Source organism: Microcaecilia unicolor, chromosome 9 (assembly GCF_901765095.1).
Source record: "Microcaecilia unicolor chromosome 9, aMicUni1.1, whole genome shotgun sequence".
Taxonomy (NCBI): Eukaryota; Metazoa; Chordata; class Amphibia; order Gymnophiona; family Siphonopidae; genus Microcaecilia; species Microcaecilia unicolor.
The window spans coordinates 21,815,175-21,842,802 of record NC_044039.1 but is presented as its reverse complement, the minus strand read 5'-3'; the positions used below and the strand labels follow the sequence as shown (position 1 = coordinate 21,842,802).

The 27,628-nt window shown below is 42.2% G+C and overlaps 1 protein-coding gene across 1 annotated transcript in view; it reads left to right on the top strand.

The window, feature by feature from the left end:
* UBE2N (ubiquitin conjugating enzyme E2 N) overlaps positions 1-27,360 on the top strand; it is a 34,765-nt gene extending 7,405 nt beyond the window's left edge. Inside the window, exons 2-4 of the mRNA XM_030214332.1 lie at positions 20,862-21,108; positions 22,221-22,361; positions 26,621-27,360. Of these exons, the coding sequence (XP_030070192.1) occupies positions 20,862-21,108; positions 22,221-22,361; positions 26,621-26,661 (429 nt within the window). The 3' untranslated portion in view covers positions 26,662-27,360. The remainder of the gene's footprint in view (positions 1-20,861; positions 21,109-22,220; positions 22,362-26,620) is intronic.
* Positions 27,361-27,628: the final 268 nt, after the last annotated feature.

Sequence of the window (27,628 nt, the reverse complement as noted above, 5' to 3'; positions counted from 1 at the left end):
TGCCTACTAATGGTTTAAATCAGGAGTCTGATATTTTTGTAATCACCAAAACGGACACAATTTTGACAGGATGACCACATGATTTTCATATTTATTTCGTGTATTTTGACTTATTTTGTTACATTACATTTGGGCTTATATCCTGCTAATACCTTTACAGTTCTAAGTGGTTTACAAACTTTTTGTAGGAGTAAAGAGATCAGAACATTCCTCTGAGAATTATAGTGGTTGCTTTGGAGATAAGCAGAAATCTAACTACAATACATATTTCTTAAATAGAAAGTTTTAAACTTTTTTTTCGGAACATGAGATAGGATTGTGTGGGGGAATACATTCCAGCAACGTCTTTCCAAAGTCTGTAAGCTTGAATGGCAAGAGATTTGTCGATGAACTCTAGTCTTTTCTTGCCCTTGGATGAGGGGAAAGTGCAGAATTTGGCGGCTTCTTGTCTCCTTGATCTGGTTGTGGTTGCATCATGGAATGTGCTAGTAGGGTAGCTGGAGATCAGTCCTTCCCAGTGTTTTCAAGAGGAAGCAGGGCAGTTTGAAAAATACTCTTGCCTCAATAGGGAGCCAGTGTAGTTTGATGTAGGAATGGGAGATGCTGTCGAATTTTGATAGCCTGAAGATTAGTCTGATTGCTGTATTTTGAATGGTTTGAAGTCTCTTGAGTAAGGTTTTCGTGCATCCTAGGTATATTAGATTGCAGTAGTCAAGAGACGATAGTACCAGCACATGTACCAGTTCATACTGGTTAGTTTCAAAGTACTTCCCAGATGGTATGGAGCTTCCCATTAGTAGAAACATATTTTGGCCAGGGTGTTAGCTTACGCTTCCATGGAAAGAACGCAATCGATTTGAATTCCTAGGAGTTTGATGTACATTTGATTGACAGTAATTGACTTAGGGATTTAGTCTGGTTTTGTATTGAAGCATAGAAATTTTTGGGGGGGGGGGTTCGGTATCAAGTTTTAGCCTGTGAACATGCATCAATTTTCTAGTAGGTCGCTGCATTGTTGGACCCTAGATGCGTCTATTTGAGAATTGATTGGTGATTAATACTGAGATATCATCAGCGTAGATGTAGTGGAGAAAACTATTTTATCTAGTAGTGAGCTAAGGATCGAAGGAAATCATTGAAACAGTATTGGGGATAGGAGGGAACTTGGGGTCCCTGCATCTGTTGCTCCAGTTTATAAGTCACATTTATTTTGACCCTGTATGATCTACTTGCCAAGAAGCCTCTGAACCATTTAAAACATTCCCAGTGATTCCATTTCTCAAGGTTCCATAATAAGAGAATATGGTTCTACTAGGTTGAATGCTGAGAACAGGTCAAATTAAAGTAGCAGTGTGCTTTTTTCCTTCACTTAACAGTAGTCAAACGTGATCTAAACCGGAGCTCAGAACTTTTTCTGTGCTAACAGTGCTGGAATCCTGATTGAGATGGTGGAAGAACATCACGCAAGTCCAAGAAGTGAGTGAACTGTAAGGGTACCATTCCCTCCATTAGTTTAGTAAGATGGAATGGAGGCTACCAGTCTGTAGTTAGTACCAGTTGTCTAGGTAGGTTGGGGTCTTTTGGTAATGTTGATGACTATTTCAACCAAGCTTTGGGGAAATATTCCTAGTGGCAGACGCTGATCGATCTGTGAGAGGACGTCAGCGTGGAATGTTGATGGGGCAGTGGTAATTAAGTAGGGAGGGCAGATGTCCAGTATGCAGTAGGAAGGAGCGTACTTGAAAATAGTTTGGAAAAGGCAGTCCATTGTGTGTTTGTCGAATTCCTTCCAGGTTCTGTTTGTGGGGTGCCTTCTTTGGGAGACAGGGGTTCTAGTGATTTAAAATCTTTTTCACATGCTCGTCAGGTATGGGAGGTGTATTAAGTGAGTTGACAATTGAGAATACTTGTTTCATATTGCATCCCCCTTTTTAGATCAGCTCAGAGTAATATTTTTTTTTTTTCTGGCTAAAGTTGTGGCTTTTTTGTAGGTCAGGACTGCCCCAGATAGGTTGGATTTCTCTTTAATCGATTTGCTTTCTACATTCACATTTTCAGTTTCAGGAGGTCTGGAGTGAACCATCTTCTGTATTTTCATCATCTCAGATTATGTGGATTTTGGGTAGGTTTAAAGGAGCCAAAGATTCATGGAATAAAACAATTCTTTTTGACTCCCAAATCATGATTTGACTCTGTTGCTCAATTAGGATTTTATTGACCATCCAGATGTTATGGAAAATTGACACTTCAATACTCCTTAGTATGTAAGTTTGAATTCTTCAAGTGGTCCCGGAATAAAGTACCATAGACTATTTAGATATGGTATAACTACATTTCTTGTCATTCAATGATACACTATTCCCTAGTTATATTACTTCACACAGTGGTTGCTATAGTTTGTTTTTTATATTCGTATGTAAACCAACATGAAATGTACTGTGAATGGCGGTCTGTAAAATACCAAAAAAATGAAGGATTCAGGTTATTTAGTTTCCCACATCCTTTCTGTTTACAATGAAAAGGATCATTCTCTCCTCACTGGGGGGGGGGGGGGGGGGGGGGAGAAGCAGCTTCTATCATGGACAAATATCTGCACAATCTCTCCGTTGGGGGTCTTTCCCAGCACATTCTTGTGAGCCCTCTGCTGAAAGCTAGGAGATCTCCAGTGAGTATAAGAAATAAGCACTGACAGTCAGAAGGTCCATCAAACCCAATATGCTGTTTCCCAAAAGAGGACAGTCCAGATCCAAGTACCTGATGATCCCAAAAGATAAAAGATCTTATTCTGTTATCCCAGGAATAAACAGTGGATTTTTCCAAGGCCATCTTAATATTGGCTTATCGACTTTTCTTTTAGGGAATTGTTCAAACATGCTGGCTATCATTATTATTATTATTTTCTGCATTTATATCCCACATTTTCCCACCTATTTGCAGGCTCAATGTGGCTTACAATATAATACAACGACAATCACATTGATGGAATAAGAAAATCAGAATATAGATAACAGATAAGGTGCATAAGAAATCATGGCAATCATATTAACGGAGTAAGGATCTTCAGAATTGTTGCAATTAAGGTGCATAAGAAAATCCTGTAGAATAAGAAGTGGTTTAAATAGATAAAACATAACATAATGATATCGGGACAAGATATAATATTCAGTAGTTTGGGTGTAAATTAATAAACAATTGGAAGAGTTCCATAATAATTGTATCTGGTGTAGTTTAGGTATCAGTTTGTTATGGGGGATCCTTTTTGTACGTCTTTTTGAACAAGTAAGTCTTCAGTAATTTCGGAAGGTTGTCAAGTCGTCATTTGCTCTGCTTTCCACCTTTGTAAATATTTGGAATACATCTGGTTTGGGCTTCCAAGATGGCATTGTTAAACGACATCCATGCCTGATTTAAAGTCCTAACCTTAGCAGCCGATCCTTTTAGCTTTCTTTTTACCATTTTCCTCATTTTGAAATTAAATGCTGCTACAATAGATTTCCTTTGTGAGTTCACTCCAGGTATTAGCTCAGATTTGATCATGTACAATCACTGTTTCCCAGCAGGACCCAACACCATTTGCCCTCTCATACTGTTCCCTGCATTCCATGACCAGTTGCTCCAAGAAGCAGTATTTATTACATCTAGGAATTTTACCTCCTTAGCGCTCCCTAATGTACATTTATCCAGTCAATATTGGGGTAATTGAAATCACCCATTATTTATTTATAATTAGATTTTGGGTCACACCTTTTTTCAGTAGTAGCTCAAGGTGAGTTACATTCAGGTACACTGGATATTTCTCTGTCTCAGGAGGGCTATAACCACTGGGCCACTCCTCTACTCAGAATCTTGCTATTCTTTGGGGTTCTACATGGAATGTCGCTACTCTTTGAGACTCTGCATGGAATCTTGTCACTCTTTAAGATTCCAGAATCTTATTTATTTAGATTTTGCTCACACCTTTTTCAGTAGTAGCTCAAGGTGAGTTACATTCAGGTACTCTGGATATTTCTATGTTCCAGGAAGGCTCACAATCTGTTTGTACCTGAGGCAATGGAGGGTTAAGTGACTTTCCCAAGATCACAAGGAGCAGCAGTGGGATTTGAACTGGCCACCTCTGGATTCAAGGCTGGTGCTCTAACCACTAGGCCACTCCATTATTATACTGTTGCCTAATTTGACAGCTTTCCTAATTTCTGTAAACATTTCTTCATTTGTCTGAACAGTCCTGGTAGACAATAGTACACCTCTACCAATATACTCCTTCCCTTCGCACATGGAATTTTTATCCTTAAGGCTTTCACGCCGCATTGAGCCTGCTATATGTGGGAAAGCGCGGGGTACAAATGTAATAAATAAATATCTGTTTTAATTTTGTTGACTCAATTCCCTCTTTTATAGCGCAACTCTTTCCGCCTCCAATTTTCAAATAAGTTGTACCCTTAAGTGTTCCATTGATTGTCCTCCCTCCTCCAGGTCTCAAAAATGCCTATTATATCTACCTCTTCAATTAGTGCTATATACTCTAACTATCGCATCTTATTTTTTAGGCTTCTAGCATTTGTATAGTAATACTTCAAATTGTGTTTCTTTCTTGCATCTGCAAGCTGCTTAGAAGTTGATGGGATAATTTTCATCCTTTACTGTGCTCTAGTAGTACAGTGCCCTCCTGGGCATCTGTCGGCTTCCTCCTTGCCCCTTCATTTTAGTTTAAAAGCTGCTGTCCTTCTTAAATGTTAGTGCCAGCAGTCTGGCCCATCTCTGTTAAGGTGGAGTCCATTCTTTCGGGATAGGCTTCCCCTTTCCCAGAGTATTTGACCTAGTTCCTACAACAGCTGTCATGGGGCCAGAGACCCCTGGAAAGACATCCTCTGTGCAAACCCCTGGTGGGACAGGCCCCATCTACAAGATTACTTCCACTTCTCCAGGTGATGCTCTCCTTTTAGGCTACCTCCCTCCAAGACAGCACAAGGGCTGCCAGACTGGAGGTGAGACTTCTCTAGAAGTCCCTGTAGGTCTCCTCTATGTACCTGTCGTCTAACTCAGCTCCTCCGCTACTCTAGCCTCGAGAATGGACTCACTTTCTGAGAGCTAGGAGCTCTTTGCATCTAGTGCAAAAGTGGCATTGTGAAACTCAGTGGTGAAGGAGAGGGAATGTGTAGAAAACTTATAAAGATAAGGCAGAATTGCTTAACAAATTTCTGTTCTGTGTTCACAGCTGAACAGCCGGGAGCAGGACTGCAGAAATAAACACAATAGGAATGGAGGAGTGGTAGTCCCTGAACGATTTTCAGGGGACTGCATTCATGAGGAGCTGGCTAAACTAAAGGTTAGATAAAGCAATGGGGCCAGATGGCATACATCCGAGGGTACTGAAGGAACTTAGGAAAATTTCTAGTGGCTGCACTGGCTGACATTTTCAATGCTTCTCTAAAATCAGCAGTCCAAAAGGACTGGAGTAGAGCAGATGTGGTCCCTCTTCACAAAAGCGGTAAGTAAGGAAGAAGTTGGGAAACTACAGGCTAGTAAGTCTGACTTCTGTGGTAAGTAAATTAATGGGAACATTTTAAAACAGAATAGTAAAGTTTTTGGAATCCAGCAGATACAGGACCCGTGGCGACATGCTTTCATTAGAGGTAGGTCTGGTCAGAAAATCTGATTGATTTCTTTGACTGGATGACCAGAGAGTTGGATCGACGGAGAGCACTAGATGGGAGGTATATTTAGATTTTAGCAAATCCTTTGACAGGGTTTCGCATAGATGACTAATAAGTAAACTGGATGCTCTTGGTGTGGGCCCTAACGTAAGTGACTGGGTTAGGAACTGGTTGAGTGGAAGGCAACAGAGGGTAGTTGTAAATGGAGCTCATTCTGAGGAAAAGGATATTACCAGTGGTGTGCCGCAAGGTTTGGTTCAGTTCTTGGGCCATTTCTTTTTAACATTTCTGTAAGCGATATTGTTGAAGGGCTGTCTGGTAAGGTTTACCTCTTTACAGAAAAATCTGCAATAGGGCAGATGGTGTGCATAACGTGAGGAAGAACTTGGCAAAACTAGAGGAATGGTCTGGCATTTGGCAACTTAGATTTAATGCTTAAAATATTCAGGGTCATGCTTTTGGGCTGCAAAAACACAAGGGAACAGTACAGTTTAGGGGGTGAAGAACTTTGTGTATGAAAGAGGAATAGGACATAGGTGTGATCATACGTGATGATCTTAAAATCACTAGGCCAAACAGGTAGAAAAGACAATGGCGAAAACTAGAAGCATTCTTGGGTCATAGGGAGAGGAATGGTCAGTAGGAAAAAGTTGGTGATGTACCCCTGTATAAGACTCTGGTTAGACCTCATTTAGAACATTGTGTATAATTCTAGAGACCACACCTTCAAAAAGATATAAACAGGATGGAGTCCTCCATGGTTCCTGGTCAGCAGAATTCTTTGCGGGATTACCTCCCACCCACCCATTTCTTGATTCTAGTCGACCCGGCTTAGTCTCATCACCTGCCTTTGCCACGGGGTCAGGGTCTCCTTCAGAGCCCAGTGGTCATGGAGGACACTTTTTTTTGGCGTACAGCCTGGTTCTTGAAAGGCAGTGACCTCTCTGGCATTTGTTTGTTTGGTGTGTCCTTAAGAGCTGGTGCACAGAATGGCAACTCTCACCCTGGTGTATTCAGATTCCAGAAGTCCTGGAGGTTTTGCAGCATGGTCTGGAGCAGGGCTTGGCCCTCAGCTCTTTAAAGTCCAAATGGCAGCTCTTGCGTGCTTCAGGGGTAAAGTTCTGGAAGTCTCATTAGCTGCACAAGTGGATGTGTCTGTTTTGAAAGGAGTCAATAGCTAGTTGTGTGTGTGCCCCCCCCCCCCCCCCCCATGGTTTGGCCAATGCTGCCACAGTGGGACTTTTAATCTGGTGTCGAAATGTCGTCACTGGCCCACCATTTGAGCTGCCCAAAAGCACCTCACAGAAAGAGATCTCTCTTAGGATGGTATTTTTGGTGGTTATTACCTCTGCCAGAAGGGCCTTTCGAGTTGCAAGCGCTTTCATATGGGGTTGTGTACCTTTTTAGGGAATTTGGTTTCGCTTGAGACAGTTCTTCCTTTTTACAAAAGGTTGCTTCTTCTTTTTTCATGTCAGCCAGGCAGTGGGGTACCAGGTTTGATACCCACTTCAGCTCCTTGTGACCCTGGGCAAGTAACTTCACCCTCTATTGCTCCAGGTGCAAAACTTTGATTGTGAGCCCACTGAGGACAGAGAAAGTATCTGCAAGTAATTTAGGGACATTTATTTGATTGTACCACAGGAAGGTGGTATTTCAAGTCCATGACCCTTCCAGTGATGGTGTCTGAGGATCTTAAAGCAACAAAACAGTATGACAAGGCTTAGGCCGCATCGAGAGGAGTAACCAGCAGAAGAAGGAAGGTGTTGATGCCCCCTATATAAGTCGCTGGTGAGGCCCCACCTGGAGTATTGTGTTCAGTTTTGGAGGACATATCTTGCTAAGGATGTAAAAATACCTAGAAGTGATCCAGAGGAAGGCAACGACAAATGTTATGGGGCTTGCGCCATTAGACATATGAGAGGAGACTGGAAAACCTGTATTTGTATAGCCTAGCGGAAAGAAGGGACGGGAGAAATACTCGAAAGGTATTAATATAGAAACAAATCTTTTCCAGAGTAGGGGAAATGGTAAAACTAGAAGACATGATCTGAGGTTGTGGGGTGGTAGACTTCGGAATAATGTCAGAAAATTCTTCATTGAGAGGGTAGTGGATGTCCTCCTGAGGGAGGTGGTAGAGACAAAAACAGGTACAGAATTCAAAAAGCATGGAATGAGCACACAGGATCTCTATTTAGAAAATGGTTTGTGATTAAAAGAAAAACAACCCTTAAATGGTTGCAGTTTTTGTGGATATGTGACTGATGTTTGGACGTTGACTCGGCTGTGAAGTACTAAGGCCAGTGCCGGGCAGACTTTGTAGGTCTGTGTTCTGTATATGGCAATCCATTTTAGGATGGGCTGAAAAGGGATGGCAACTTCAGTAGCCTGAACGGAGGACAGTGCTGGACAGACTATTACAGTTTAGGTCCAGCAAATGACAAGACGGATTCGGATAGGCTGGAGTGGGCTTTGACAGTAACTCTAGTAGTTAGAATATAAGGACAGAGCCGGGCAGACTTTTATGGTCTATGTCTCAGAAACACCATGATCAAGTATTTAATATCACATTCATTCATGATTTAATTATGAATTGATAATGAGTGTGACTGTTGGGCAGACTGGACTGGACCATTCAGGGCTTTATCTACCATCACTTACTAAGTTATGTAAATTGGTTGGTTGTAGAACCTTACTGCAGTACTTGGAGGTTTCAAATCCCTTGTAATTGAGACTTTTTGTTTTGTTTCATGATCTGTCAAAGGCCAAGCTGCTTTTGAAGTGGCTTACATTGTTTGGGGGAAGGGGTGTTAGCGGACCTTGGGGGAGGGGAGGCTCATTCTACTCAAGCTAAGGCTACTTCCTGGGCAGAAGCGCATGCAGCGGCACCTGAAGATATCTGTAGTGTGGCAACGTGGTTGTCTTTGCTCCTTTGTGAGACATTACAAGATAGATGCCCAAGTCTAAGGCAATGAAGCCTTTAACAGGGCAGCGATTCAATAAGCCTTGCCTTCTGAATCTGTTGAGAGATTGCGTTTTGTGTATTCTGTTGATTTGGACTGGTCTGGCAAAGTTGACAAGGAAGGCAAAACTTACTCCTACCTGTTCATTTCCTTTCCTTGAATCTTGCTAGTTTAATCCATGTCATGCCGTAGAAGACTGCAATGGAGTGGATCTCCCTTGACGGCTCTTCCCAGTGTGTTGTATATAGTTAGTGCAAATTGAAGTTTTTATTTGTACATGTTGCAGTGGTTATGATGTGTTAGTATCGGTATGTGGCACCATGGACCTACGTCTGTTTTGGCAGTGACATACTGGAATATTCCAGGATACCGATGTCCCTGGAATAGTTGAGTTCTCTATCTCTATCTACTGTTAGGGAAGGGTTACATAGTAACATAGTAGATGACGGCAGAAAAAGACCTGCACGGTCCATCCAGTCTGCCCAAGAAGATAAATTCATATGTGCTACTTTTTTATTTGTACTGTCCTCTTCAGGGCACAGACTGTATAAGTCTGGCCAGCCCTATCCCCGCCTCCCACCACCAGCTCTGGCACAGACCGTACAAGTCTGCCCAGCACTATCCTCGCCTCCCAACTACCAGTCCCGCCTCCCACCACCAGCTCTGGTACAACCTACGGGTTTGGACTGGCCTAGCAGGACTTCATTTAAGGAAAGACAATGAAGCAGGTATTTCACCTTATCCACTCCCTGCTCCTCCTGATAATTTCTGTAGCATTACTAGAAGTATGCAATGCTGTACACACATACTCTAAAGAGCTGATCCCTCCTTTCCAGTGTCGTGTCCTTGTTTTTCACCTTTGGAAAATTTCAATTAAAAAAAAAAACAGTGCCATTTTATTAAGCTACCTAACTTATGACCATTTGATCATATTGCAGTGATGGTAAAGTGATTTGTCAGTTAAAAGCCATAGTTTTGGGCACACTTAGTAAGGGGAGGCTTGTAGAAGGTAATTCACTTTCTCCCAGTTGCAGTGCTGCTGCTTATTTGTTTGCTGGTGGTCGGAAGGGCATGTGGTAATTTAATTTTTGTCCTAAAGGTAGGGCTCAGGGTATGAAAGAACAAATGATAAGCTTGCAAGTGTTCCGAGGCAGCTTATCTTATCTGTTCCTTATTAGTGTTCTGATGCAGTCTCTTGGTGAGCGTGGCATGGTGACACGCTGTATATTGAGGCAGTCATCAGTTACAGGTCCTCCTTACACACACACCACCAGTTGCTTTGTCTTGTCTGAATTACTGTTTTTGAGTTTAATTTGAAGGAAGTACATTTATTGTAAATCACCTAGTGGGAAAAGCACAGAATGGCAAACTTACTAGCTAGTCGCCTTGATAGTTCATTGTTTTTTTTTCCTAGAACCTCCTTACACAAGCAGTTGTCATATTTTTAACATGGGAACCCAGGGCATGACAAAATTCTTCGCTTACAGGTTAAATCAATGAGGCAAGTGCGCAGAGGAGGAAAAAAGTATGAGAAAGGCATAGAGTTGGAGATTAGATACTTGAGGGACGCAGTGAATGATAACCAAATTGGTTGAAAGGAATGTAGAGTGCTAGGAACAACAATTAGATTCTTTGTAGATCGATTTCGTTTAGTGGATTGATGTGAATATTATACATTGACTAGCCGTTAAGCCCGTTAAAACGGGCGAGATTTCCAGCTACCCTCCTCGCCGCCGCTCCCTCCCCCCTCCGTGCCGGGCCCCCTGCACTGACCTGACAGCGCCTCTCACCTCCGTGTGGAAGCGCTGCAGGCAGCAGCAGAGCGATCTGCTGCTGCCTGCAGCGCTTCCACACGGAGGTGAGAGGCGCTGTCAGGTCAGTGCAGGGGGCCCGGCACGGAAGGGAGCGATGGGGGGGGAGGGGGGAGGTTGGTGCGCGCGATGGTCGTTTCCAGGCGGCAGCATCCCGACAGTGACTCCGACTCCGTTTCCCTCACTGTTCCGCCCTCTGACGTCATCACGTCTTGACGCGAGGGCGGGACAGAGAGGGAAGTCTCTACTGCGCATTTGCAGGTGAGTCGGTCACTTGCCATTTATATGTTTGATCAACTTTTGACACCAAGTAGGGCTTTTTTTTTTCTTTGGCTATATTACTGTACAAGATCATTGACTAGTATAGAAACATGAAAGCAGATAAAGCCCATATGGCCTATTCGGTCTGCTCTTCCATGCCATCTACTATGCCTTCCTCTCCCTTGGGACATCCTTTGTACTTTTCCCAAGCTTTCTTGAATTCCGACAGTTTTTGTCTCCTCCACCAGGAAGCAGTCCACAAATTCACTACTCTTTCCGTGAAGCAGTTTTAAATATAGTGTTCCCTCCTTTGACATTAAAGATCTTCTGGTAAAAATCTACTTGCACCGTTGTGCAACTCTAGGGAGCATGGTAATTAAGCAGACTTCCATTCCAGACATAGCAGCTAATCTATTTTTATTTTTTAATCTTCTATTTTGCATGATCTGAATGATGATGTGGCAGCCTGTGATTGGCTGAATAACATTTGAAGCTGCTTCTATGAGAAGAGAAACCAGTGTTCTTGTAAATATGCCAGCCCGTGTCAGGAACTAGTTGTACAAATTGTTGCTTCTTGCGTTGTCATAATTTAATTTCCACGGAGCTGTTAAAAATCCAACCTCTCTTCTGCTAGGCTTCGCTTTTCTTTTGTTTCCTTTGATCATCTTGTGAATTTTTTTTTTTTTTTTTATAGCATCCTGTCAATGCTGTTGTAAACAAAAATGTAAAATATGGGTGTGAAAAGAACATTAACCTTTTGACTTAAAGATGCCAGTGTATTTATTTTATTTTAGTTACATTTGTACCCCGCGCTTTCCCACTCATGGCAGGCTCGATGCGGCTTACGTGGAGCAACGGAGGGTTAAGTGACTTGCCCAGAGTCACAAGGAGCTGCCTGTGCCTGAAGTGGGAATCGAACTCAGTTCCTCAGGACCAAAGTCCACCACCCTAACCACTAGGCCACTCCTCCACTGTTGCTACTATTTGAGATTCCACTAGCAACATTCCATGTAGAAGTCGATCCTTGCAGATCACCACTGTGTCCGCGCAGGCTTCTGCTTCTGTGACTCACAGAAACAGAAGCCTGCGCAGCCTTCTACATGGAATGTTGCTAGTGGAATAGCTAATAAACACAAACCAGGACTCAAAAGCCACCTACTGCGAGTAAGTGTAATAATAAACAGTTATTTCACCCGTATGTGATCATTAATTTTTATGTGTAGAGTACCCTCAGATATAAACCACCGTGACTGCAGTCAATAATGCTGCTACAACGTGGCATAGCACTTCTTTCATTGGGTAACTCTTACTATATTTTTTTGGGTAAAGAGCAACCTCTGCTCATATTTTTGCATCCCAATCACCACAGTGCTATAAAATCGCTTAAAATCACTTTAAAAACAATCAACCCTTTGGGACTTAATGACAATGTTGAATGGAACACCATAATTTGATCTGCAAAGCTCTTCTACATCTGTTGGTATTTCGTCTGTTTGCTAGCTTTGTAACTGTTTGCATAAAGCTAGTTGAAAAAAGAAAAAAAGAAAAAAGTGACGTGATCTCCGATTTCACATGGACGCAGATGCTTTATAAGCCACAAGGTAAAAGCAGGTTTTGCCTTGTTTTGTGGATTGCTTGAGACAGAATAAAGAAGAAGAAGCGATTTATGTAGCCTTAACCCTTTGTCCCTGAGGAAATTGTTTTGAAACCCCGCGGAGTCGGGCGGATCCAGGGGAAGGCAATTGCTAATTGTTTCAGCAAGGCAACACAGTTCTGCCAGAGAGGCAAGAACTTACGAGATAAGTGTACAGTTTTTTTCACCTAGTACATGTAATCTTTTAAACAAATGTATAAGCGATTTTATAGCACTGTGGTGATTGGGATGCAAAAAAATATGAGCAGAGGTTGCTCTTTACCCAAAAAAATATAGTAAGAGTTACCCAATGAAAGAAGTGCTATGCCACGTTGTAGCAGCATTATTGACTGCAGTCACGGTGGTTTATATCTGAGGGTACTCTACACATAAAAATTAATGATCACATACGGGTGAAATAACTGTTTATTATTACACTTACTCGCAGTAGGTGGCTTTTGAGTCCTGGTTTGTGTTTATTAGCAGTTGAATGTTACCAGAGACATTGATATTGTGAACTCGTTTTCTGCTAGTGGAATAGCAACATTCTATGTAGAATCTTCAATAGTATCTATTTTATTTTAGTTACATTTGTACCCCGCGCTTTCCCACTCATGGCAGGCTCAATGCGGCTTACATGGGGCAATGGAGTGTTTAGTGACTTGCCCAGAGTCACAAGGAGCTGCCTGTGCCTGAAGTGGGAATCGAACTCAGTTCCCCAGGACCAAAGTCCACCACCCTAACCACTAGGCCACGCCTCCACTCTAATGAAATCTTTATAAGTAATCTTCAATGTGCATCTTATCACAGGTTGGCATTGCCATTAATTTTCCTCCATGTGTAGTTAGGCTGGTGATTGTTTTATGGAAAGAGCTTTCCTCAGATCAGGAATGAGTAAAGATGACAATATCAAAATATATAAGTGAAACATGAAAGCATTCCAATGGGGGTCTGGAGGGAAAGGTGAGGAATTGGGGGGAGGGGGGGGGGGTAAGATACAGAGAGAGATGGATAATCAGAAGCTGACAGCAGTATAATTTTATGGTTTATAATGTGATAGGAAACCCAGATCTTTGCTACGCCCTGTCAGGCGGGTATGAAAATAGTTCATCAACTGAACTTCAAAGATCCTATGTTCTTGGATTGATTTAAAGCAGAACCTTTCAAATAGGGTCACAAAATTCACATATAGGGGTCACAACATGGGTAGACTCACCTTAGGTTCCTCATTCTGCACTTCTGGGGAGGTGACACATTTTATTTGGCTGCTATAATGCATGGGGTCACAGCCACAAAAAAATTGAGCAAAGTTTCCTTTTAGTGTTCTGACCATCAGCTTTGAGAGTTTCTGCTTTGTGCGGCTCAGCTTCACACAGCTGCATGGTGCAGGAAGGGAACAAGGTCCGTGAAAATCCCAGGCATAGAAGCACATTTCTAGTCACCATGGCGACCTGGTTCCTGGGATTTGTTGAGCCCTGTACATCTGATGTAAAGTGTCAAAATCTGTGTAAAATATTTAAATGGACTTTCATTTAGATGGCACTGCCAGTTTGCTAAGTAAGATAGATTTTTTTTTTTTGCTATGCCAGCATTGAAGTCTACGGATTGAATTAACTTGTCGAGGATTATAGTAGGTTATGGGGGGAGGGAGTGGGGAGTTAACGTTTAAAATCTTGATGACGAAATGTTAGTATGAGTAGCTGTATGTATGATCAGACAGTGCAATCTGTAACATAAGTTATGCTTTTTTTTTTTTTTCTTGTGTATTTGGGGTTTGTGTGTCATCAATAAACAGTTTTAAACATAAATGCAGACTTTCAGTGCACTCTTAGTCCTGCGGGACCCTTTCATAATGGAGTCATGTAACCGAGGAATTTCCAGTGCTTTCCTTTAGGCAAAGTGGGCTACTCCTGTGTGTTGGCACATTGACATTGAGCTGAAGCAGTTAGTCGTCCCTTCAGCAGAAACTTTTGTCAAGGGAAAGATTAAGTCCATCTCCATCTTTGGAAATACGTAGTGGTGATGTTAGACCTGCCCTTTGTGATAGAAACTTATCTTCCCTGAGATGTGGGTCTTACACTCTACAGCGACTATTACGCACAACAGTTGCAGAATTAAGAGCTGTCACTTGATGTGGGCTGGCTAGTAATGGCTGACTCTCAGTCAGAAGAGAGATTTCAGCACCTCAAGTGACGAGAAACTGGAAAGAGATTTAATTAATTGAGAGAGCCGCTTTTCCAGTGAACTTCTCAAGATGGGGTAAAATAGGTTGGCAGTACAAGCTTTTATGTTAACGTCAGCAGTAGAAATAAATTACATAACTACTCCTGGGGCAATTCTGGGAAAAAAATAAAAAGAAAGAAAATTATAAATAAGAGTGCAGAAGTTTTGTTTTGTGTGTGTAGAATTCCCCCATCAGAAAGGCATGGTTTCTCTGTACCCCGGGCTTGATGCTCCCCAGCGCGGCCTACAGCCTCTCCAGCGTTCTCACTCCCCAGTTAGCTTGAAACCATTTGAACCACATGGGACACCAAAGAATCTGTACTTCAATTTTGCATTCAGCACAGATGCAGCCTAACACACAGCCCATCACCACTTCTTGCTTTTGATAAATGCTAGGCAGAGGCTCGGTGGGGTGGGAAGTATGGGTGAGTTGGTGATGCCACATGAGGCAGGGGGTTGGAATAGAGAAGCAGGAGAGTAAGCTAGTTGGGGTGCAACCTATGTTTCATCTCCCCTGTGCAGAATTCCCTCGGGTGTAACATACATAAGACCCAATACACCATGTGATAGTCTAAAGTTCTTGCATTAAAACATACCAAACTACATAGAGTGGAGTGGAGGAGTGGCTTAGTGGTTAGGGTGGTGGACTTTGGTACTGAGGAACTGAGTTCGTCCCACTTCAGGCACAGGCAGCTCCTTGTGACTCTGGGCAAGTCACTTAACCCTCCATTGCCCCATGTAAGCCGCATTGAGCCTGCCATGAGTGGGAAAGCGCAGGGTACAAATGTAACAAAAATAAAATAGATACTATTGGAGATTCTACATGGAATGTTGCTACTATTGGAGATTCTACATGGAATGTAGAATGGTGGTTGGGAGGCGGGGATAGTGCTGGACAGACTTGTACGGTCTGTGCCAAAGCCGGTGGTTGGGAGGCAGGGCTGGTGGTTGGGAGGTGAGGATAGTGCTGGGCAGACTTATACGGTCTGTGCCCTGAAGAGCACAGGTACAAATCAAAGTAGGGTATACACAAAAAGCAGCAAATATGAGTTATCTTGTTGGGCAGACTGGATGGACCATCCAGGTCTTTTTCTGCCGTCATCTACTATGTTACTATATGTTACTAGCAACATTCCATGTAGAAGGCTGCGCAGGCTTCTGTTTCTTTGAGTCTGACGTCCTGCACGTACGTGCAGAACATCAGACTCACAGAAGCAGAAGCCTGCGCGGCCACATTGGTGATCTGCAAGGGCCGACTTCTACATGGAATGTGCGGGGAACTGAGGAACTGAGTTCGATTCCCACTTCAGGCACAGGCAGCTCCTTGTGACTCTGGGCAAGTCACTTAACCCTCCATTGCCCCATGTAAGCCGCATTGAGCCTGCCATGAGTGGGAAAGTGCGGGGTACAAATGTAACAAAAATAAAATAAATCTCATAATAAAATGTCCAGATAAATTTGAAATATTAATAAAGCAAAGCCATCTAAAAGCATAGCTATTTCATAAGAAATCTGACAAGATAATTGAATAGCTGAATTAGATTTTTTTTTTTGTTATTTTAATTTAAGAGGACACATGTTTTAGATTTGTTTTATTTTAACTTGACTAAGCAGAGGTGCTTCTGTAGGGAGACATCGGTGCCACCAGAGCCCTTATTAGTACAGCACCTGTACAATCTTCCATAAGTAGTGACATGACAGGAAACCTTTAACGTATCAGACTGCTTAACTAACCAGCTATAATAAATTAAGTATAAGTTAGGAAGATATTGCAGAGAATAAATGGGAACAGATGTTTCTGTTACTGCCTGTATTGATAATATACTTATACACTGCAAAACAGATTTGGTCTTTGTGATCTTGGGCAAGGTCACTTAGGGCCTCTTTTATCAAGCCGCACTAGCACTCCCGGTGCGGTAATGCCGACAAAGACCGTTCACTTTGAATGGGCTCTGTCGGCATTGCCAAATAGGAACCGCTAGTGTGGCTTGATAAAGAGGCAGTTAACCCTCCATTGCTTCAGGTACAAATTTAGATTGTGAGCCCTCCAAGAACAGAAAAATACCTAGTGTATCTGAAAGTAACTTGCCTTCTATGCAGTCTACAGAGTAACGTACATTAACAAGTCGTAAACACATTCATAACTCCTGAAATATACTATGATCGTCTAAAGTATTTTCAACAATAGAACTCAGCTACTCAAAAGCAGCTCTAAAGAAACATTTTGGTTGTTTTTAGAATTGTAGTAAGACCTTAGGAAATTGGAAGACTGGGCATCGAAGTGGCACATGAAATTTAAATATGGACAAATGCAAAGTGATGCATATTGGGAAGAATAAACATAAAGGAATCCTGTTCAGAAGGAATGGATCCTCAGAAGCTTAGCCATGATTGGGTGGTGGAGGCGGGGCTGGTGGTTGGGAGGCGGGGCTAATGCTGGGCATACTTTTACAGTCTGTGCCCTGAAAATGACAGATACAAATTAAGGTAAAGTATACACAAAAAGTAGCACATATGAGTTTATCTTGTTGGGCAGACTGGATGGACCATGCAGGTCTTTCTCTGCCGTCATCTACTATGTTACTATAGTTACCTGATGCTAGGGTCCACCTTGGGAGTCAGCACCCAAGAAAAAGATCTAGTTGTCATTGTAGACAGTATGCTGAAATCTTCTGCCCAGTGTGTGACAGTGGCCAAAAAAGCAAACAGGATGCTAGGAATTGTTAGGAAAGAGAAGGTAATACTATAATGCCTCTGTATCTCTCCATTGTCCGACCTCACCTTGAATATTGTGGTCACCATATCTCAAAAATACAATGGTATTAGAAAAGATTTAAAGAAGAGCAACCAAAATGATAAAGGAGGTGGAACTCCTCTCATAAGAGGAAAGGCTAAAGAATTTAGGGCTCTTCAGCTTGAAAAAGAAACAGCTGTGGGGAGATATGATTGAGGTCTACAAAATCCTGAGTGGTGTAGAATGAGTAAACGTGAATGGATTTTTTTTTATTCTTTCACAAAGTACAAAGACTAGGGGACACAATGAATTTACACGGAAATACTTTTAAAGCAGGAGGAAATATTTTTTCAGTCAACAAATAGTTAATCTCTGGAATTCATTGCTGGAGGATGTGGTAACAGCGGTTAGCGTATCTGGGTTTAACAGAGGTTTGGACAAGTTCCTAGAGGAAGCATCCATAGTCTGCTATTGAGATAGACATAGTAACATAGTAGATGACGGCAGAAAAAGACCTGCACGGTCCACCCAGTCTGCCCAACAAGATAACTCGTATGTGCTACTTTTTGTGTATACCTTACCTTGAATTGTATCTGTCTTTTTCAGGGCATAGACCGTATAAGTCTGCCCAGCACTAGCCCCGCCTCCCAGTCACCAGCCCCTTGATTTGTATCTGTCTTTTTCAGGGCACAGACTGTATAAGTCTGCCCAGCACTAACCCCGCCTCCCAACCACCAGCCCTGCCTCTGCCATCCAATCTCCTCTAAGCTCCTGAGGATCCCTTCCTTCCGAACAGGATTCCTTTATGTTTATCCCACGCATGTTTGAATTCCGTTACCATTTTCATCTCCACCACCTCCCGCGGGAGGGCATTCCAAGCATCCACCACTCTCTCCGTGAAAAAATACTTCCTGACATTTTTCTTGAGTCTGCCCCCCTTCAACCTCATTTCATGTCCTCTCGTTCTACCTCCTTCGCATCTCCGGAAAAGGTTCGTTTGCGGATTAATACTTTTCAAATATTTGAACGTCTATCATATCACCCCTGTTTCTCCTTTCCTCCAGGGTATACATGTTCAGGTCAGCAAGTCTCTCCTCGTACGTCTTGTCACGCAAATCCCATACCATTCTCGTAGCTTTTCTTTGCACCGCTTCAATTCTTTTTACATCCTTAGCAAGATACAGCCTCCAAAACTGAACACAATACTCCAGGGGAAGCCACTGCTTGCTCTGGGAATGGTAGCTTGGAATGTTGCTACTATTTGGGTTTCTGCCAGGTACTTGTGACCTGGCTTGGCCACTGTTGGAAACAGGATGCTGGGCAAGATGGACCATTGATCTGACCCAGTATGCCTATTCTTATGTTCTTATTGTACACCTGCAGATGATGTATTTCTAAGCTTGTACCTAAATACTCGGGAGGTACGTTTTATAGTTACCAGATGTGTTCATATACAAATCATTCTGACTTTCATAGCCAAAGCTTGACACCGGGAATGCCCTTCCAGTGGGTAGATGGTTAGGGTTGTAGTGTAATAGTCCTCCATTTAGAGATTCCATGGCATCTCCTATACCTCTTTTTTAGTGATTATGCCTATAATTGGTACAAACCACTAAGATGACTTTATAAAGTTTGTAAGTGGAAACATGAGAACCTGTTGCCTGGGTATCTGATGATGCGGTTTTGTTTTTTTTAAACGCCTCCTACTTGCAAACACTTGTAAAATGAGCGTTGCTGATTGGATGTCGATCTTGGCCTCACAGCATGGATACATACACCACTGATGCATAGTTGGTCTATTGATATTGAATATTAGGAAATGAATCAGGTCCTATAAATCATGTTGTGTTTGTGTACTCCAGTGCCAGGACGTTGAAAGAGAATGATTGTGTTTGCATCCTGTTGATTGAAGTCCTCATATGAGGTTTATCAGTTTCCTAGTAATAATCAGACACAAGGCAATTTTGGTAAAAAACCAGCTTGGTTTGCTACCTAAATGTGGAAGCAAATAGCTCGATCCATGTAATAGGCAGCAGCACTGTCTTGATCTCATCTTCTCCTCCAACTATTCACCCTCTAGTTTCCTTGCCTCTGATCTTCCCCTCTCTGATCACCATCTTATAACTTTCACACTTAAATCTCCTCCCTCCCGTCCTATCTTATCTAATTTATCTAGGAATCTTCACGATATTGACCCTTCATCTATATCCTCCCATGTTTCAAACCTCCTCTCTACTGTGGCACCATCCACGTCTGTCAACGAGGCTGTTTCTTCTTACAACAATACTCTATCCTCTGCCTTAGACACACTTGCACCTTTGATGACCCGCCCTATAAGGCGTGCAAAACCCCAACCTTGGCTGACTTCTAATATCCGCTACCTATGTTCCTGTACCCGCTCCGCCGAACGCCTCTGGCGGAAATCTCAGGCCCTTGCTGATTTCTTACACTTTAAGTTCATGCTGACCTCCTTCCAATCTGCTCTTTTACGCGCCAAACAGGATTATTATATCCAACTGACCAACTCTCTTGGCTCTAACCCTCGACTTCTCTTCACCACATTGAACTCTCTCTTCAAGGTGCCCCCCTCCCCCAACTCTCCCTTCATTATCTCCTCAGACCCTTGCTGAATTCTTTCACGACAAGGTTCAAAAGATAAACCTTGCTTTCTCTACCTCACCAGCTCTCCCTCCACTAGTCCGTTCCCCTCTCTCTCCTTCCCCTCATTCCCTTTCCTCCTTTCCTGAAGTTACTATAGAGGAACCTACACTTCTCCTTTCTTCCTCAAAATGTACCACCTGTTCTCTGATCCCATTCCCACCCACCTTCTTAATGCCATCTCACCTACTCTTATTCCTTTTATCTGTTACATTCTCAACCTCTCACTTTCCACTGCGACTGTCCCTGCTGCCTTTAAACATGCTGTGGTCACACCTCTCCTTAAGAAGCCTTCACTCGACCTTACTTGTCCCTTTGATTACCGACCCATCTCCCTCCTCCCTTTTCTCTCCAAATTACTTGAGCGTGCTGTCTATTAGATTGTAAGCTCTTTCAGCAGGGACTGTCTTTCTTCTATGTTTGTGCAGCGCTGCGTACTCCTTGTAGCGCTATAGAAATGCTAAGTAGTAGTAGCTCACAGGAACACAGACATTTTCCCAAGGTTGTTGACATTTCACATGTTTTATATGCCGGGAGTCCTGTATGAGAAAGCAGCAGAAGATAAGTGTACCTTTTAAGTAAAATGAAGTAAAGTGACACTACTAAGGATTAAAAAGTTAAATTATGCAGAGTTTTTTTTGGCTAATGAGGATGCTCGTGGTAGGCAACTTTGCAGAGTAAAGTAATCGAAGTGCCGCCAAACGAGTCAGTGAGCTTATAAATTTAAAAGATCGGCTCACTGAGCGTCTGAAGCCTTTTCCTCTGTAGCAAGAAAGTAGAGGGAAACTGTCTTGCTTTTTGATGACATGTTTTATATGGCAATATACAAGTATCTCTCTGGTGCTAGTATGTACCATAGCTTTACAGCTGCTAGTGCATTTTGTTTTCCGTGTGGTGCATTTCAGTTTTCTCTCTTTTCTGTTGTAGGAAACTCAGCGTCTGCTGGCAGAGCCAGTCCCTGGAATAAAGGCGGAGCCAGATGAAAGCAATGCACGGTATTTTCACGTGGTTATTGCTGGGCCGCAGGATTCCCCCTTTGAGGGAGGGACATTTAAACTTGAATTATTCCTTCCAGAAGAATACCCAATGGCAGCTCCTAAAGTACGTTTCATGACCAAAATATATCACCCTAATGTAGACAAGTTGGGAAGAATATGTTTAGATATTTTAAAAGGTAAGTTTCAATTTTGCCACCCTTGCAAACATTTTACCCCTGTGAAAAAAAATCTCACAGTCAATCATTTGCAGTAAAACTGATCCCCTGGACACTTTGTGAGTTACAGTGCATCTTCAATAGGGACAGGGTTACAGTTAACATAAAATTGGACACTGTCTTTAAAGAAAAAAATTAAACTTTGAATGAAAAGGAAGAATAATTAAGTCGACTCAACATGGCATGAGGAGCCACAGGTCCTCTCTTACTGGACTTTAATAAGGGAAGCATGTTGAATTTTACTGGGAAGCTTCCAAAGCTTTTGAGATGGTCCTGCAGAAAGATGATGTTTTAAGGAAAGCAAGTCAGCGAGACAGGAAGCAGCTAAGGAGAGGCTGCAGTAGGTCATAATTAATGCTGTTTAGTCTGAAGATGAGAGAAACTTTTCTGCACCCGCCCTCCAGATGTTAGAAAAGGTTGCTAAGCTCACACAGGGGAAAATGGGAGTAAGTATGCTGCTTGTCAAAACTAGTTTTTAAATAGTATAATCATATGTAAATGGGGATCTAATTACATTATGCAAATGCATCTATAGGTCCTACAAAGATCCTATAGGTGATATTTGTGCCTAAGGAGCGATGACCATAAAATAAGGGGTGCTTTTGAAGGTTAAGGGTAATATATTTCGCCACCTTGAAAGGAAAGTTTTGTTTTTGCTTTGAAATGTGTAAAGGTGGTGGGTTGTTTTTTGTCTGAATAGGGTTTGCGGGAGGAAGTTGTTCATGATTATAAAATAGGGAAAGATGATTATCTCCCTATTTGGAGTTAAGAAGACATTCGTTTTGTGCTTCAGGTTCACTTTCTCATGGATTCTTCCGCAGCTCTCTGCTCGATAATCAGAAGACTTAACTGTGGATGTCTGTTCTTCAGTCTAATCAAATACATAATGGTTAAACTTAACATCCTACTGCAAATGCCTTAAGGAACAGCATATAATCTCATTCCACAAGTTCTTCTGTATGTTAAATGGGTGACATCTTTCATTGAAAGATCTTTAAGTCGATACCAAGCTGTGTGGGAGCAGGAGGTGCATTGATTCCATGTATTGAACGTGACTTGACTTTTCTTTCTAGATAAGTGGTCCCCAGCACTGCAGATTCGTACAGTTCTGCTATCAATTCAGGCATTGTTAAGTGCTCCCAATCCCGATGATCCATTAGCAAATGATGTAGCTGAGCAGTGGAAGACCAATGAAGCCCAAGCCATAGAAACAGGTATTGTGTTGGCAAAACGAAACAACCATACTTGGGGAGGAAAATGAGTAGTGAATGTTGTAGAAAGTCGCAAGAACAAAATATTTATCCTAGGTTAAAATGAAATGGTCTCTCACATCCTGGAAAGAAGTCTGATCAACAATCTGGTTCTTAAGCTTGTTCAAATTAATTCTCTGAAACACCGGGGAGGGGGGGTGTATAGTAGGCACTAGGCCTCTTATTTTTTTTTTCCCTTCACATCACCTAGTACAGTGTTTCTCAACTTCAAGTACCCCCTAAATTGAACAGAACCCCTGAGCTCTGATTAGAGATCTTGAAATGAGCGTTTCCAAAACTTTCATTGTAATCACAAAATAGAAAATATAATTACTTTTTCTACCTTTTTATTGTCGTGGTTTTTTTGTCCTAATTATTTTGGTCTGCTGTCATTTTTCTGTCTCCTCCTTTCCATTTAAACTTCAGTTTTCTGCCTCTGTCCAGATTTAAATCACTTTTACTATGCAGTCTTCAATTCTCTCTTTTTACTGCATCTCTGATACATACATCTTTCCATCTCTTTCCCTCACTCCAGTTCTCCTATTCCCCTTCCTTTCATTGCATAGTCTTTCACTAACTTTATCCTCTTCTCCCCCCCTTCCACCTTCTGTCACCATCTCCCCTCGCATCTTCTGTTCACCACTGCTGCTGCTCCTCCAGACCAGCAGCATCAGTGGCAAAACAACCTAAAAACAGTTCCAGGCCAAGTGCCTTCTGCAGGTCCCCTGCCCCCTATGATGTCAACTTCATCTTCCAGAGCAAAGGACTGGGAGACTTGTCATCCAAATGACAGATGATGTTTTAATGTGAGCAAGTGCAAAGTGATGCCTGTGGGAAAGAGGACAAGGGAAAAACCACACAAAAAGGTGGAGGTGCGCTGGTTCCCTATGTGAGGACAGTCACAGCAGATAAGAAGTAGGGAGAGTTGGCTCTTAAACAACTAAGGAGATGTATAGATGGATAAAGGCCTTTATTGCAAAATATCAAAATAGACTCAACACAGCAGCTGTGTTTCGGCGCCTAAGCGCCTGCTTCAGGAGTCTTAAGAATATCTCTTTTCAAAATCAGCAATTCATCATATCAAAACTTTGTACATAAACCTGCATCTTTGATACTTCATTGATGCTGATTTGGCAGTCCAGAAAGATTTTCTCTCTGACTTTGGGTTAGGTTGATACCCCTTTATTTACAAAGTTTTGATAATATCTCTTTTCAAAATCAGCAATACATCATAAGACTTCTGAAGCAGGCGCTTAGGCGCTGAAACACAGTTGCTGTGTCGAGTCGATTTTGATATTTTGCCATAAAGAACTTTATCCATCTATACGTCCCCTTCGTTGTTCGAGAAGAGCCAACTCTCCCTACTTCTTGTCTGCTGTGGGAAAGAGGAACCTGGACTAAAGCCACGTGATGCAAGGTTCAACATTAAGAATCGCCAACCAGGAAAGGGATCTAAGTGTCATCGTTGATGATACGTTGATACCCTCTACTCTACATGGCAGCAGCTAGGAAAGCAAATGGAATGTTAGTAGGAAAGGAATGGAAAACAAAATGAGAACATTATGCCTTTGTATTGCTCCATGGTGTGACTGCACCTCAAATAGTGTGAGGAATTCTGTTCACTGCAAATCAAAAAAAGATACAGTGGAATTAGAAAATGATGGGGATGGGACGACTTCCCTATGAGGAAAGGCTAAAGTGGCTAGGGCTCTTCAGCTTGGAGAAAAGACGGCTGAGGGGGAGATATTATAGAGATCTATAATGAGTGGAGTGGAATGGGTAGAATTGTTTGTTTACGCTTTCCAAAAATATTAGGACTAGGGGCACGCAATGAAGCTACTGCGTAGTAAATTTAAAACAAATCTGAGAAAATATTTCTTCACTCAACGTGTAATTAAACTCAGTAAATCATTGCTAGGGAATGTGCTAAAAGCAGCTTAGTGGGTTTTAAAAAAAGGATAGTTTCCTAAAAGAAGTTCATAAGCCATTATTAAGATGGACTTGGGGAAAATCCACTGCTTATTTCTAGATAAGCAACATAAAATGTATTGTACTGTTTTGGGATCTTGCCAGGTACTTGTGACCTGGATTGGCCACTGTTGGAAACAGGATGCTGGGCGTGATGAACTTTCAATCTGTCCCAGTATGGCACACGTATATTCTTATGTAAAGCTGACAGTGCATGCATGAAGACTGCAGCCCCAGGACAGCTTTAGATTTTACAGCTGGTATGGATAAGGAGGGAGGTGAGGAAGGCACTGCATGCTGAGAACCTCTGACCTAGTGTAAGTGGTTCAGCTCAGGCTTAGTGTCGTCAAATCTGACTTGTGGAGCTTAGTCCGATTACAGCATCTCCGCGTCCCACAGGTACACTTGAAGATGACGTTTCCTTTAAAGCTCACTCCTGTCAAATACGGTTCAATTCTCAAACAGCCTTGAAAAATTTACCATGTAACGATGAGTCTTTGAAGGGCAGATGAGAGATGCATTTTCCCCTTCCTCTCTTCTGCTCTCCACCACACACAGCAAAATATCAGCTGTGCTAAAGGAAAACAGTTATCTACGTCTGCTAGTCATATGTGCTGTGAAGAGAGGTATTTTATTTAGATTTAGTACAAGCCATTTCATTAACAGTATCTATAATTGAAAACTGCTGCAGTGAGCCACAGGATATAGAACATGCCTGGAATTGTGTTCCCTTGCTAAGACATCTTGTCTCATTTGCGCAGTCATTTTTAGCTCATCACTGCTCGGTGAAAATTAGGAGCTCCTGTGTTATCCCTCCCATGGCAGTGGGCCAGCCTGTGTCTACTGTTACACATTGGAAAAAAATGGTTCCAGCTTAGCAGGCCTGCTCAGTAACTAATTGAGAAATGACATGGTTTGAACTAGAAAACTGAGCAGCTGTCACTAGATAGGTAGAGAGGAGAGGGGCATATGTCCTGTAACACTATATTGCAATCTTTTTTACCCCTTAGAAGTGCTCTGACTTGAGCAGAGCTGTTCTCTTGCTAGGTCATATCGGTGCCATGGGGCCAGGCTCTGACATACTGTACCAGGAGCGGGTTAACAGTATTTAGAATTTTAAAGCATCTCTTCCCTGAGCGAATTACTCATTTACCTTAAAATGAAAGGAGATAGGGGTCTCCCCCACCCCCCCCCCACCCCTCCACACGCCTTCAAAGGAGGTTTATAGTTTTAAATCTGCCGGGTGTGCTTTGACCTGGTGGTGCTGCTCACTACCATATGGAGGACCCAGGTCAGTCAAAGCTGGGGTTGCTATGATTAAAGCTCTAAGTGGAAATATCAGTCATTGCACACGGGAGGGTTGCAGGCCATTGCTGCAAAGAATGGGCTGAATGGCATCAGGATATAAAATGGGAAAAATCCGTGGGAGGTTCCGAATGAAGGGCTTATGTTCTATAGCTCAGTAGACGTCAATTCCAGTGGAGCTGGAAGCCCAAAGCAGCAAGAGGGAAAACTCAGCAAAAGAAAGGGATGAAGGATAAGCATGGATGTGCATGTCTACATCACTACACCTCCTAAATAGGAGGCAGTAAGTGCCCCTGAGGTAATTTTTTATAACCACGCACTATTAACACATAGCCAGTAGTGGGGGGGGGGGGAGCTCTTTTTCATGGCTGCACTTGAAATGGGCCTAGGGGCCGGGAAGGGCCTGTGTGAGGGTGCATTAAGTCTGTTTCTTAGCACAACTTTGCATTGCACCTACAATAGCATTACCGTTATCTCGTGTGAACACTTCATTATGTCAGGATTTACTGACACCGAAGACACAACTTCAGACTGAAAACACATGGGGTCTCGTTGACGTTGCCTACCCTTAAACTGCAGGTTCTCAAGCTGAAGCAAATTTCTAGGAAATGTATGTAAACTAAACTTTCAGCCTTCATTATGTACATTTCTAAGTGGGTTACAAGCATCCATATGTCATCAGTAGCCAGAAAGCATACCCTGAGCAATCATCTATCCGTAAAACAGCAGCTAAAATGCAGAACTGGATTATGAAATGGTGTCTCCTGAATCAGGTACTTTTTAAAAATTCCATCAGGTCACTTTTTTTTTTTTTGAGGTCCTCTTAGCTTCTACCTGGCAGAAAATATCTAGCTGAGGGGTGGTATAATAGTCCACTTTTCTGATTTATTGAACCAAGGAGTACGAGTATAATGAGAAACCTGTTTTAACATATTTTTCCCTTCTTACAGCGAGAGCATGGACTAGGCTATACGCCACGAATAATGTTTAAATCCGATCTGAACACCACCACGTGCATCACCTCTCCTGTTCTGCCAAGACCTCTTCCTTTTTTTTTTTTTTTTTTTTTTGCATTTAATGGACACAGTCATAGAAACATAAACATAACAGAATAAAAGTCCAGACGTCGTCAGTTCTTTGGTGATTAAATGCACATTTAGCAACTCTGTCTTGTCCTAATTCACTGTTAACGCATGAGCTGGAACTAGAAGTCTCATCTGGTTTGTTTTTTTGAAAATGTAGGAAGCAGCGGCATGCCCTCTGCTCTAATCCGTTCCTCCTCCCATCATGGTTTACGTATAAGCACTGTGACTGAAGGTAGTCAGGGTTAGCTGTAGAATATGTACATTATTTTTGGTTTTTTTCATTTTTTTTTTCCAGTTTCGTGAGCCCTTCTCGCCTTTTATGGTGATGTAATTGCATTGTTTAAAACATTAAAACAGCTAACCAGTTACATATTAGGATACTCCCTCTAGACAGTCCATTTAACTTAGAAAGCTGTAGATGGACAAGCTTGGTTGTATGAACAAAAATGGGAACATTTTAAACAACAGCTACCATTTCACTATTAATGACTGCTGTCAAATGTAGAGATCCTGTCCCCTGAAGAAGCTTGTGACCATTTTGTATGGCTTGTCTGGAAAACCTTCTGTAAATCTTATGTTTTAGTAAAATATTTTTTGTTATTCTATCTTTGCCTTTGTATAATTTCTTTTTGCTGTGTTGGTTTCATTATCTCCCCAATATGTGACCATCCTATTTTGACGATTACAACCAGAATGGACCATTTTCATAGTGTCCGCCTTCACCACTTAAACTGAAGTCAGCATGCTGCCAAGGCCTTAGCTGTTCTGGGGCTGTATCATTGGATGTCTTTGCATATGCTTGTTTGAGAACACAAGGCATAATTTTGGAGGACCACCTCAAATATAAGCTTATATGTTTAGCATGGCTGGAAG